Below are 15,168 nucleotides of genomic sequence, written 5' to 3' on the forward strand. Positions count from 1 at the left end.
TATATAACATTTAGACTGTTTATTAAATATAATTTATTATGACATATTTAAATTTATTTTTTGAATTACTATTGTAATTTTACAAGGTTGTATCATTATTCTATTAGAAAAACAATTTGGTTGATCAATATTAAGTAGTTCTAGGCGAAAAAATATAAGATTGATCAATACAAGTAATTATAATGATACTATATAAAGCAAAAAAATATTGGCCATTTTATTTTTTTCTTACGATAAATATGTAAAAAAATTAACATAATTATATAATTATTTTACTCAAAGATAATTTTTTAATCTAATTTTTATTGATGAAAAACTAATTTACTATCATAGCATTACTTTTGAAAGACAAACAAAATAAATTCTTAAACTACAATTTTTTTTTCAATAAAAATAAAGAAAAATCCAAATTCCAACCCTGCCAGTCTAATTTAACATAGCGCAAATCAAACAATAACAGCTGATATTGACGCTGGTTATCTCCCCACGTTCACAAACTTCACTACTTTTGTCCCCATCTCCCCCACAATTTTGCATTCTATAATTCAAATCCAACAAGCCGGCAGACTAAAGACTTGAACCTCTGGCTCTAGTTATGCTCTAGAGGATCCCAAATCCTTCTATTCTCACGGACTCCACTTCCACCATTCTTGGAAGGTTCAACACGCAGGGTCTCCGAGCTCGCAACGTAATGGGCATGAATGAATGCTTGAATAATCCTTCCAGCTTGGAATATATCTCTCAACGTTAAGTCTGTTACCTGCGCCCATTCTTCTAATGCTTTCTGCTGGTTCAGTTGCTTGCCAGCATTATAAAGACAGGAGACTAGTATGGCATTCATGTTCTTCATGTCCTTCCTGAATGGGGACTCGTTGGCGCTGCAAAACTTTTCGAAGATGTAAAGGGCGCACTCCACCACTGGTTGACTCACACTCAGCCTCATACCCAACTCAGCCATTTCTTTGCGGTGTTGTCTCATGTTGTCCTCCTTAGAGCACTTCAGTGATTTCCTTGCCGAGCGGACCACGCTGCCTGAGCCGCTTCCTTCAATGTGTGTGGCCGGCAGGCCACCTTGTGGCTCGGCGCGTTCGATCCTCTGAGCATCATGGTTGTCGTCGAAGATTCTGACATCGTGGGTTTCGTCTATAGTGTTAGTGTCGACGACGAGCCCGCATTCCGTGCACACGCACTCTGCTGTGATGGAATCCACAACGGTTGCCGCTTCTCTGTTGCAATCTGGGCAAAATTGATAACCTCCTGCCATGGCTTGTACTAATGAAGATTCTCTTGATTAATCGTAACGAATGATGTGTTTAATCTTCTACTCATGAGATATGCATTTTGTATTGAATATTGATTGTGTATTTATACATATTTAAACGTGGTTTCTTGCCATTCAAATTCAAGGTCGGCCGACCCAAACGTTTTTTCGCTTGGATGTGAACAACGCGTCCAAGGCAACAACCCTTGCCATTATGGTGTTCATTCGGTTTAGGGTTGGATAGTAAATGAGTATTTTCAAAACACAAAGTATATTTATCTGGCAAAATATACAGGCTCGCGTATTGATTTTTCATATTTCTTTGGCTTAGGGGTTTGGGAGAATATTTATATTGAGTTTTTTCTATAATATTTAATTTATTACCGAATCAGTTTTTTTCCGCAACTAGTCTAGGATTCCGTAGCTGTCTTCATTGTTCGCAAGGTTTCAGAGTTCTAGGTCAGCAGCGAAAGGTGCAGATGGATAGAGGATGACTCCCTCATGGATACCTTCCTATCCACTCAAAACTATTTGCTAAAAGAGGCACAGGAGATTGTGGTCAAACTTTGAGTCAACCGCCGATTAAGGCAGAACAAAACCTGAGATGAGTTGAAACCTTATCGTTTTGCTTTCAAAATAGAAAAGCAACGGTTTGACGTTATAAGTTTAGATAGGATTAAGAGATATTAGGCTTAAAATATTCATACAGTTATGCCAAGAGACCTGCTATAAAGCTAATGGCCGCACTGTTATTTGGGTGCATGCCGAATGATATGTTTTATGAACAATTTGTGAATTTCGTGTGAATGAATTTGGTTTTTGTGTGCAAGCGTTGTATTGACTTGAAGCTCTGAACTGCTATGTGGAGGGCCCCTACAAATAGTGGCAGGATTTAATCAAATACAATCTGATTTCCTTTAATTCTTCAATTTCTTTGTTTTGTGTGATAATGCTGCATAATGATCTCGAATTGTTATCTGCATAAGAACTATAATTTGCTTTATATCTAGCTTAGACTGTTATCTAATTTTCTTTATACCTGGTAGTACACAAGCATTTCTATCTATTTTTCTCTTGAGAATGGTTACTCTTGCATCTAGAATTATGCTTTACTATGTGCCATTTTCTTACTGTTTTTCCTCCTTTCTTAATATACTGCTTTAGATGCGTTATAAAAAAAAAAAAAAAAAATCTTTATTCTTCTTCATCTCTGAAATGAGATTAACCCCAATCGAACCCAATTTCTTTCCATTGTGCCAATGCAATACCCATTGTGTTATATTTGTGGAAACTCAAATCAATAAAATGAAAAAGCTTTATATCTTCGACTTTCACTTCGAAATCCTTAAATCTATGGATAGTGTATGCACTGATGTCTAATCGGAAGATAGGCCATGCTCCCTTCTTTCCTTTCACCAAAGTCTTAGACAACCTAGTGGTCAACTACTAGGCAACCTCCTGCAATACCACTTTATATGTAACCGGCGTGGAGAGAGCATGAGGAGGCTTATAGACACTAACTACCATGATATACGTAGTCTCTCTAATTGGAAAGGAATATATGATATCATGAAGAAAATTTTGAGCTCTTTCTGACATTCATGGAGGTTGATCATTGAAGAGTACACTATATAGAGGGTAAATAAAGTACACCACAATATTTTCATACATGCCCCTATAGACTGTACTCCATAAGATCTTATAATAGATATGCAAAGGTTCTGATTCATTTGAAATCCACTTCAAACCCAAACTTTTGAAGTCACACTTAGCATAGATTGCGCCTAAGAGATAGGAATACGTGTAGAACTCTAATTGTTCTCCTTCTATCGGATTCTTGCCTGCATGGACATTTTCTTTGATAGAAAATGAAAATATGGTTTCCAAATTGAATATTGTTCCTTTCGTGGCAACTACATGCATCAGGGGAACCCAAGTTCCTTGAAAGGTGTCAATGGTTGGTTTCCTCTACTTTGAGCTTAAATTTATTTGGCTCTTGCCACATAGATTTAAATATAAACTTGGTGGACTCATTGACTGTAGATAACCATCTGGTGTTCAAAGCTTCTTGATGTGAGGGCAACTTGTAATAGCTTGAAATGTTCGTGGCATTTAAGGATGCCATAATTTCCCCATCATGACCTTCATTGGTGTGTTGAAGGATCTATTCTATCATCTCTATGCATCAAAATACTAGTGGGCGCACTGCGACTTTGTGAAACCATGATTTCTTCACATTGATATATATTTTAAAATCCTCCTCATCCACTAGATTATCTTCCTTGCAAACTTTGAGTAAATATATCCACAAATGATTTATGTTTCCTTGTCAACACGACAATCAGTATCTCCATAGATAGGAAACTTTGGAGGGCTATCCATGGCCCCTTCTATGTTTCTTTCAATCCTAGTAGAGCTCTTGCCAAATCGTCTTATCACGGGAAAAACTATTTCACCGAAAGATAATGACATGTTTAGGTAGTCTATGTCGATGTTACCTAACATTTTGAATATATTTATAGAAGACATAAATGTTAGCTCAAAACAATGACAATCATTAATTTAACTAGAAAAAATATGAATGCCAAGGTCAAGCTTCAGGATGTCAGGGGTTAGGTGATCAGTCTTGGCAGGGAGAAAGCTTTTGTAGGTCACAAGATCAGTTTTAAGGTAGGTCACAGTCCATAAACACAATGTAGATCCTAAATTTAAAAGACAGAGTAGGTTGCAGGTTTCAGAGACAGAATGGGTCGTAATTCCAAGAGATAAAGCAAGTGGCATTTCATATCCACAGTGTCACTAAAGGTTTCTGTTGTTTTTTGCAACCTATGGAGTAAATGAAATAGCTCAGTCTTGATTTTCTATCACAAGGTAGGTCGCATTTGGTTTAGTTAGTAAAAATTGCATTTTTATATTGTAGTTGTTAATAACTATGAATGTGGCTCTCAAACATGGTCTAGTCATTATTTTGAGTCTTATCGCAGGTCATGATCTAAGGCTACACTCTGATAGGTTGGAAATGTGACTGACCCAGATGATTTAAATGGGTAAGTCTAGTGAGAATGTTGTAAGGAGGAAAAGAGCACTGCCTTGGTGTTATATACCTAGGGGGGATAATATGGGGTACCCAAGGTAATAGTGTAATAATGGGATGGGCCATAGTAATAAATAAGGTGGTTAACCCATATCATGTAAGGGACCACAAGTAGTTAGTAATAATGTAATGGACCCATGGTATTAGTTCGATGGTATGAAGGAACCATGGTAATGACCCATGGTATTGTATGTATGAGGCCTATATAGACGCTAGAGACTCCACTTGGAGAGGTGTCAAGGATTATTGTATGAACAGGCATATGGCTTGTGGAGTGTTCTCCTTCCTTAAGGAGTGAATGTATGGTGTTGCCCTACCTTAAGGGTTTGATCAATAAAGAAGCATTGCCATGTATAGTACTTCTCAACATTGGAGATGAAGAGATATAATGGGTTCCCACACATAAGAGCTAGTTGCTGCTAATTCCATGACATATTTCATTAAGGAATCATGAACTTGTGATATAATGGCTCTAAGGATCCAAAGGAACTTTGAATTATGGTGGGGTAATGGGGAATATTTAAGGGAAGGGCTATGAAAAATAAACGAGGGATTGGGCAATAAATCCTTGATGTTGTCGATATCCATCCACCCTTCATCTAAAACACAAGCTAAATTTTCTTGGTAGTCAGCCTTAGGGTTCTAGTTCTGGAGGATGTGAAAGAGAGAGAATGAGGAAAAGGGTCTAAGAAAATAATTGATTATTTTAAAGAAAATAGTAAGGAGGTCTTCTTAAGGGAGAATATATCTTATTAAATTTTTTATAATGAGCATAAAATTCCCTATTATGATAAGGTGATAAGTCCAAAGCTCCCAGATCATGAGCTATTATTAATCCCAAAAGAAGACCATATAACTCAAATTGATTATTTATTTTCTTTCCTAAAACCCATTAGTATTTGACTACCATTTTTCCATCGGTATTAGTGAGAATCCCTCCTCCTCCTACCACCCTTGACATTTTGTAGAAAACTTGTTGCAAAATAAGCTATTTTGTAGAACACACCCTGAAAATGGCATGTTGTCAAACATTTAATTTAATTTTTGGTTTTATATGGTTTTTGGACGTTTCTAAGTTCATTTCAAAGCTAATTTTGATTTCAGAAGAACCATGGTGATTAGGGTTCAGTTTTGAAAATATCTAAAGGCATGCAAATCCTTGATGATGTATTTTTTATATTAAAAATTAAGGTTATGTATTTTGGTGGCTTATGAGAAGGTTGTAGTGAGTATTATGTATAGGGCAGAGCAGGGTCCACAACATTATCAGTTTGAAGAGATATATTTTTTGATGAGCATGCTAATTTGTGAAAAGTGGCCCAGACGAATTCGATGGAGGTTTCAAACTCATTCAAGTTGAATCCAACAACACATGAAAGCTTGCATACTCTTGAGGTTGTTTCCTCAATCTGGTTGTATCTTTCTGCAAGTCACTACTAGCACATTTTTGAGGTTGAAGCCTTAATTAGGTTTTACCCTATTGAAGGTAGTTGCTTCCACATCTTAGGGGTGGGGGCCTATAACAAGTTGTTTCCTGAAAATCTATGTAATGAATTGAAGAAGAAGAAGAGGAACAATTTGTGGATCTCCCATAATGGTTTCCATGTAAAAGATTTTGTCCATTTGTGTTGAGGTGATCATGGCTTCTTGATGCATCAATTCATTTATTTCTATGATGCAAATTGTTATGATACATTATTGGATAGTTAATTATTGATGAGATGTGTTGAAATTATAACTTTATTGTTAAATTGATCCCCCCTCCCTCTCAACGTAATGTTTGGTCTGACATCATAAATAATTCTCAAATGATTCTAATGCTTCTCTTATCCTAACCAAGAGGCACATAAATGCTTAAGATATTATGTGTAGTTGTTAAATGTGTTGTTAGGGTTGCATTCCTACAAGCTTACTTTAGGTCCAAATGCTTTATATTACTCCCTTGACCATTTCTAATGCTCCATGATGAATATTTGGTTCTTAAAACCTTCATATTTAAATTCATTTCTGTAATCATGTTCATATTTCAATTCATCTCTATAAGCTATTTTTTAGCCTTAATGAGAAAGGTTCATCAATTATCCTTGGTCAATCTTTAATACGAATTCCTACCACCCAAATCTATATATATATATATATATATATATATATATATATATATATATATATAGATATATATATATATATATATATATATATATATATATATATATATATATATATATATATATATATATATATATATATATATATATATATATATATATATATATATCTATTCTTCTTTCATTTTTTATTCTTCCATTCTTTTTGTTCCATGACCTATTATAATTATTATATATTTAACACACAAAAAATGGAGAAATAAAAGGTCACAGTATTGACGAGTTAAAGTAGACGTTGTAGTTATCAAATGAATGTTATACATGTTGGAAAGGCAGAGGAGGAAAGGAACAAATTTGACACACAAAAACAACATGAGTTGTTTCTCTTCTCTATTGATCACACAAAAATTAATGATTACAATGAACCTCGTGATGGGTATTTATAATTTTTCATCTAGTGACTCACTCAAAATAACTTCAACTTGAAAATACACACTAAACTCGAACTAAACTTGAACTTACTTTCAGTTAACTCACACTATAAAGCCATATTTCTCTGCATGTGGGAGTGATTACCTATCTTTAACACTCCCTCTTAATTACGACTCCTAAACAAAGACATGACTCATCACAACTAAAACATGCCTACTGGTCTAAGTCTTATCTAGGATTACAACACCTAAGTTTCCTCTATGAACTCAAATACATCTTTTGTTAATGGCTTAGTGAATATGTTGGAAAGGTAGAGGAGGAAAGGAACAAATTTGACACACAAAAACAACATGAGTTGTTTCTGTTCTCTATTGATCACACAAAACTTGATGATTACAATGAACCTCGTGATGGGTATTTATAATTTTTCATCTAGTGACTCACTCAAAATAACTTCAACATGAAAATACACACTAAATTTGACTTTACCAAATATAATACTAAACTTGAACTTACTTTCAGTTAACTCACACTCTAAAATTATATTTCTATGCATGTAGGGGTAATTACCTATATTTAACACTCCCTCTTAATTTCGACTCCTAAACAAAGACATGACTCATCACAATTAAAACATGCCTACTGGTCTAAGTCTTATCTAGGATTACAACACCTTTTCCTCTATGAAACTCAAATACATATTTTGTTAATGGCTTAGTGAATATATCAACCAATTGATCACTCAATTTACAAGGCTTTAAATAAACTTCTTCATTGCACACAACTTCTCTAATAAAATGTTATTTTGTCTCAATATTTTTTTTCTTTTGATGAAAAAAACTATGCTTGGATAGTGCATTGGTTGAGGTGTTGTCAAAATATATTGTTGTTGATCCTTCTTGTGTTTTCTGAAGTCCATACAAAACTCTTCGTAACCATACTACTTGGCATGTTTTTGATGTTGCTACTACATATTTTGTAGCTTCTGCTGATGGACGTGTCACAATAAGTTGTTCCTTAGATGCCCAAGATATGACACCTAAACCAATATGAAACACATAATGGAAAGTGTTTTTCCTATCATCCAAACTTCCTACAAAATCACTGTCATTATATCTGACCAAATCTTTCTTCTATGTCCTTGCATAAAATATGCCAAAATATGTAGTCCTTGCTATGTATCTAATAATTCTTTTGTCGTCTCTCCAAGGTGACTCTTTTAAATACTATAAATCTAGAGATCAATATAACACCTCACATAATATCTTGTTTTATAGTTGTGAGATACATACGGCTACTAACCAATCTTTTGAATACAGTTGGATTGACATCTGATCCATCATCATCCTTATTTAACTTTGTACCTGTTGCAACTGGTGTAGGAATAGGTTTACAATTTTCTATCCCGAATATTTTCAGTAATTCATTAACATACTTATTTTGACAAATAAATATCCCTTTCTCAGATTGCTCAACTTCTATTCCCAGAAAATATTTCATAAGAAAAAGATCTATCATTTCAAATTCTTTCTTTATTGCTACCTTAAATTCATCTAATTCAATATCACTACCATAAATCATGTCATCCACATATAAGAAAAAAATCAAAATATGTTCATGTTCATTTACCTTTGTGTGCAAGGTCAGTTCAATGCTACTTCTACAAAATCCATTCTTGATCATGTAACTATCAATTCTACTATACCAGGCTCTTGGAGCTTGTTTGAGTCCACAAAGCTCTTTCTTTAACCTATAAACTTCATCTTCTTGACTTTAAACTTAATAACCTAGATGTTGCACATATATTTCCTCTTCTAGAATTCCATTCAAGAAGGTTGATTTCACATCCATCTAATACACTTTCCACTTTTGAGTTGTTGTTGCTAAGATTTCTCTTACAATATCTAGTCTGGATACGAGAGCAAGTGTTTCTCCAAAGTGTATTCTCAATTTCTGCGAGAATCTTTTTGCTACAAGCCTTACCTTAAATTTGTCAATCTCTCCTTTCTCAGTGAACTTTGTCTTCTACACCAATTTCACTCCAATGAGATTTTTATCTTTTGGTAAAACAACTAAATTTGAAGTATCATTCATTTCAATAGATTCAATTTCTTCATCCATAACTTGCACCTAATTTTCATCTCTGGTTGCTTCTTCAAATGATGAAGGTTGAAATGACAATAATGAAAAATTGTAACTAACATCTAAATCATCAAAAATGGTTGAAAAATGCAGCAAGAAAGTCTCAATTTGATTTTTCCTAGGTAAAATTGAGAAAATTCAAATTTCCACATTAGTAGACAACTTGGATGTAGTTAACTTGTGTGACATGGTTCTTTTCACTGAGTTAGCTCAGTAAATTTGAGTTAGAGGGATTGGAGTTCTGTTAAGCATCTGTGATTTCTAATTTTTAATAATCAAGGTCAGTTATTTCAAGTTGTTTTCAGTTAAACTAGTTCTAACTATTGGAACAACTAGTGGAATGTCAGTTGTGTAGTGGGATAGTAGTCGAACTCAGTGATCATTTCGTTAATTGATCAGTCAACCCCAAATAACTAGTGCATGCAGATAATTCGAGTTCCATAGCTATGGTGGAGATTCCAAGTTAGTGTAATGTCAATTGTAGACTAGTCTTGAGTGTACAAGTGTTGCATGTAGTCAGATGATCAAGAATTTTGGAGGAAATGCTAAATAATAGGGCACTAATATCCTTAGGAATCGTACAAGGAAATAGGCCTCAAGGAGAGGCATAAATTGACTATATTTGAGTCAAAGCTTCTAAGTGAGTAGAGAGATTGGTTATTCACTTGGAGTATGTGCTCAAATTGAGGAAGCAATTGTAATACATCTATATTCATTAGATTAATGCAAGCAGGCATAAGGGGTATTTAGCAGTTGCTTTCCCCTAGAAAAAATATTGTGAATGCATGTTATTTCTTATTGCATGCTTGTGATTGATGTTCTAAATTATAAATTGAATTCCGCAAAGCAGTAGAGTAGTATTATGTATTGTGATTTAGATTAAAATTTCGTGAGTAGTTGCTTCTTAGGAGGATCGAATTTGTAGTTGAGCGTAACAAGGTCTCTTCAGATTTTTGGAACATGAAATTCAACGGGATGAGACTAGAGTATGCCTCGCAAGGAAGCTCTAATTTCAATTCCTAGAAAGATCCCATGGAGGTAGTGTTGGATGAAAATGGATTGCTAGAATATGTCAAGATAAACATTGCAAAACCAAGATCAGTTGATGTAGAACATAGGTCAAGGGAGAAAAGATGTAGCTAAGGTGAGGAGAATAATCCTAGAGGGAGTAACGATGACATTGCCTCAAATATCGATGGGAAAGAAAGTCCTTTTGCAATGTGGAAGGGAATAACATAATTGTTCAAGAATAACATTGACCATACGAGACTACCACTCAATGATAAACTTTGAAATATTAAGATGTAGAAGAATGACACTATTCCATAATATCTGTGCATATTTACACAAGTTCATGATGAACTTGGTGGGGTTGGTTTTAATGTTGCAGAAGATGAACTGGTAAGCCTAGCTCTTCTAGGCCTTCCCAAAATTTGGCATTGCTACCAAGACTTGAAGAATGAGAAGGAAAAATTACCGAATTGGAAACAATTATGGTCTGATTTGGTACAAGAAGAGATCAAGAAGAATACCAGATATGGAAACTCATCCAGGGGTGAGGATGAAGAAATTTTTTCATTAGTTGGAAAGCAAAAGAATGGAAAAGAGAATAAATCCAATTGAACCAAACCAAAATACAGCCAAGGGGAAAATAAGAAAGACTTGTCCAAAATAAAATGCTTGAATTGTCATGAATTCATGCACTATGCCACAAAGTGTCCACACAAAAGTTCGAGCAAGAAGAAATTAGGAGGAGCAATAGGTGAAACTTTGGCTTTACAACTTGAGCTTGATTTCACCCTTATCGCATGCATGGCCAACGCAGTGATGTGGAGCATGTGGTAATTGGACTCAGGTGCACCGTTCCACATGATATGTTGTAGAGAGTTTTTCAGTGACCTGGAAGAGAAATATTTTCATATGCACATTGTGCTAGGGGATGACGAAAGGTAAAACATGACTAATATTGGTATAGTCACCTTTCATAGGGAGTCAAGATCCCTTGTTTGGCTGAAAGATGTCATGTTCATTCCAGGCCTAAAGAAAAATCCCATCTCTATAACAGTTTTGGAAGATGATGGTTATGATGTGATCTTCAACAAAGGGAAAGAATTCCTAAGACACATAGCCACTGGACATGTGAATTTTATCGAGTCTTATGTGAAGAACCTATATAAGTTAGATGTGGAAGACTATGTTGCATGAAGCACTAAGACAGAGAAAATGCAAAGCCATAATGTCGGTGAACTTTGGCATAGGATATTGGGCCATCTGTGTCATGGAGCCATGAAAATTATGTAGCAAATAACCACTAGCCTCCCCAAAGGAGCACTTGACCAGCAAGATGTCAACAAACATTTTAGATTATAGAAGTATCCAAATTCCACATTCCATGATTGGAACATCAAAGCACATGAAAACCTGGAAAGAGTCCACTCTGATGTTTGTGGACATTTCCTGACAACATCCATCACCAAACATAAATATTTTGTTATTTTTATTGCTGATTTCTCAAGGAAGTGTTATATTTTGTTATTTTTATTACTGATTTCTCAAGGAAGTGTTAGATGTTCTTCATGCAGAGAAAGGATGAGACATACTCCAAGTTCGTATAATTAAAGGCACTAGTCGCAAAAGATACCAAAATGAAAGTGAATGGTCCTAGGAGTGATAACAAAGATGAGTATGTTTTGAATCAATTCAAGAATTTATGTGTGAAAGAAGGCATTCAAAGAGATATGATAAAACCCCACAACCCACAACAGAATGGGGTGGATGAGAGGAAGAACCAAAGCATTGTGGGAGAAACTAAAGCTATGTTACATGGCCAAGGCATACCACTTCATTTATGGGAAGAAGCATGTAACACAATAGTCTACTTGCAGAACCAGAGTTGTCATAGGATTCCTGGTATTATTAAATTAGAGGAGGTTTTCTTGGGGAGAAAGGTGGATGTGTTGCACTTTAGGATTTTTGGAGCCTCTGTTTACTCACATGTCTCCAATGATTCTAAGAAGAAGCTTGAGCTGACATCAGAGTTGGGAGTTTTTTTAGGTTACACTGAAACTCCTCACAAGTACCATGTGTGTTCATCTTCCCTCAGAATAATAGTTGTGTGAAGTGATGTGAAGTTTGATGATGAGAAAGCTATGTGGTGATCTCTTGAGAGGGAGATTTAGATCCACCAAATGGATGTAAAAGCAACATTTATCGATGAGATTATTGAGGAGGAGGTGTACATCAAGCAACCAGAATTTTTTAAGACATTTGATCGGAAGTCTCATGTGTGCAAACTCAAGAAAGCATTGTACGATCTCAAACAAGCACCTCTTGCTTGGTACACTAGGATCGACAACTATCTCATTAGTTTGGGATTCACCAAATGTGAAGTGGATAAAAATATCTATCACATCTTCATAGAAGGTAAATTTCTTATTATTTTCTTATATGTTAATGATATAATTTCAATTAGTGATGAGCAGCCGATAAGATCTTGCAAAGAGGACCTTGCAAGGGAATTTGAAATGAAGGACATGGGTCTCATGCACTACTTCCTTAGGTTGGAAGTATGACAAGGTGATGGGGAATTGTTTTTGTTTCAAGGGAAGTATGCCATTGATATATTAGAGAGTTTTCGTATGGAGAGTTGTAAAACCATGGAGACACCTCTAGCGACCAACTCGAGGACTGAGGATCCCACTTCGGGTGAAGAAGTGGATGTTACCATTTATTAGTAGCTAATGGGTTCACTGATATATCTTGTGAACACACGACCAAATATGTGATATGCAGTAAGCCAACTCAGTCAAGCTATGGTTAGGCCAACCAAATTATATTGAAAGGAAACTAAGCATGTTTTATATCACCTCAGAGGAACTACCGAGTATGGATTATGTTCTAGATGGACAAAGGGAGTGAAGTTGTGTGGCTTCAAAAATGCAGATTAGGCAGGGAGTTCATCTGACTGAAAGAGTACATCCAGAATAATTTTCAATGTTAGGTCCATATTTTCTTCCTGGTACATCAAGAAGTAAAGATTTGTGGCACTCAACTTTGAAGAAGAAAAATACATGGTTGCAAGTCAAGTAACATTTGAGGCGATCTAAATTAGAAAGATACTTGTGGGATTGTTTGGTAAGATGATGGATCCAACTATGATCTATTTTAATAATCACAGTTGCATCAAGTTATTTGAGAATTTGGTATTTCACGATCGATACAAGCATATAGATATATGTTATCACCATTTACAGCACTGTATGTAGAGGCAGATAATGTTGCAACAATAAATTCCAACAAAGGAACAAAATTTTGACACGTTGCCAAAGTATTTGTCCAGAGGGAAGTTTGATTTCCAAAGGTGTAGGATAGGGGTGGTTGATAATCCCTTTCTTGCTAAGAACGAGTGTTGAAAAATGCAGCAAGAAAGCCTCAATTTCATTCTGCCTTGGTTAAATTAAAAAAATCGAATTTGTCATTTATGTTGTCATTTTATATTTTATAAATTACATTTGAAATTTGAAAATATAATTTATTATTATCAAAATTGTATTTTTTAATATGAAATGAATTTAATGTTTTGAATTTTTTGAAATATTTCAATTTATCTATATTTTGGTAAAAATTCAATTAGAAAATATCCCCAGAAAAATGTCATAATATATAACATTTAGACTGTTTATTAAATATAATTTATTATGACATATTTAAATTTATTTTTTGAATTACTATTGTAATTTTACAAGGTTGTATCATTATTCTATTAGAAAAACAATTTGGTTGATCAATATTAAGTAGTTCTAGGCGAAAAAATATAAGATTGATCAATACAAGTAATTATAATGATACTATATAAAGCAAAAAAATATTGGCCATTTTATTTTTTTCTTATGATAAATATGTAAAAAAATTAACATAATTATATAATTATTTTATTCAAAGATAATTTTTTAATCTAATTTTTATTGATGAAAAACTAATTTACTATCATAGCATTACTTTTGAAAGACAAACAAAATAAATTCTTAAACTACAATTTTTTTTCCAATAAAAATAAAGAAAAATCCAAATTCCAACCATGCCAGTCTAATTTAACATAGCGCAAATCAAACAATAACAGCTGCTATTGACGCTGGTTATCTCCCCACATTCACAAACTTCACTACTTCTGTCCCCATCTCCCCCACAATTTTGCGTTCTATAATTCAAATCCGACAAGCCGGCAGACTAAAGACTTGAACCTCTGGCTCTTGTTATGCTCCAAAGGATCCCAAATCCTTCTATTCTCACGGACTCCACTTCCACCATTCTTGGAAGGTTCAACACGCAGGGTCTCCGAGCTCACAACGTAATGGGCGTGAATGAATGCTTGAATAATCCTTCCAGCTTGGAATATATCTCTCAACGTTAAGTCTGTTACCTGCGCCCATTCTTCTAATGCTTTCTGCTGGTTCAGTTGCTTGCCAGCATTATAAAGACATGAGACTAGTATGGCATTCATGTTCTTCATGTCCTTCCCTCTGAATGGGGACTCGTTGGAGCTGCAAAACTTTTCGAAGATGTAAAGGGCGCGCTCCACCACTGGTTGACTCACACTCACCCTCATACCAAACTCAGCCATTTCTTCGTGGTGTTGTCTCACGTTGTCCTCCTTGGAGCACTTCAATAATTTCCTTGTCGAGCGGACCAAGCTGCCTGAGCCGCTTCCTTCAATGTGTGTGGCCGGCAAGCCACCTTGTGGCTCAGAGCGTTCGATCCTCTGAGCATCATGGTTGTCGTCAAAGATTCTGACATCGTGGGTTTCGTCTATAGTGTTAGTGTCGATGACAAGCCCGCATTCCGTGCACACGCACTCTGCTGTGATGGAATCCACAACGGTTGTCGCTTCTCTGTTGCAATCTGGGCAAAATTGATAACCTCCTGCCATGGCTTGTACTAATGAAGATTCTCTTGATTAATCATAATGAATGACGTGTTTAATCTTCTACTCATGAGATATGCATTTTGTATTGAATATTGATTGTGTATTTATACATATTTAAACGTGGTTTCTTGCCATTCAAATTCAAGGTCGGCTGACCCAAACGTTTTTTCGCTTGGATGTGAACAACGCGTCCAAGGCAACAACCCTTGCC

At 35.1% G+C, this 15,168-nt stretch overlaps 2 protein-coding genes across 2 annotated transcripts; both read right to left on the reverse strand.

Moving 5' to 3' along the window:
• Positions 1-589: 589 nt before the first annotated feature.
• On the reverse strand, positions 590-1,264 carry LOC149142826 (transcription initiation factor IIB-like). Its single transcript, XM_089451589.1, has one exon. The coding sequence runs from the start codon at positions 1,262-1,264 to the stop codon at positions 590-592; it is 675 nt and encodes a 224-aa protein (XP_089307715.1).
• A 12,967-nt stretch (positions 1,265-14,231) lies between these two features.
• Positions 14,232-14,960, reverse strand: LOC149142827 (transcription initiation factor IIB-like). Its single transcript, XM_089451590.1, has one exon. It carries the CDS (start codon positions 14,958-14,960, stop codon positions 14,232-14,234), a length of 729 nt encoding a protein of 242 aa, XP_089307716.1.
• Positions 14,961-15,168: the final 208 nt, after the last annotated feature.

The sequence above is a fragment of the Pinus tabuliformis genome, chromosome X (assembly GCF_031772625.1).
Source record: "Pinus tabuliformis cultivar Carrire ecotype Pingquan chromosome X, CPIR1, whole genome shotgun sequence".
Classification (NCBI taxonomy): Eukaryota; Viridiplantae; Streptophyta; class Pinopsida; order Pinales; family Pinaceae; genus Pinus; species Pinus tabuliformis.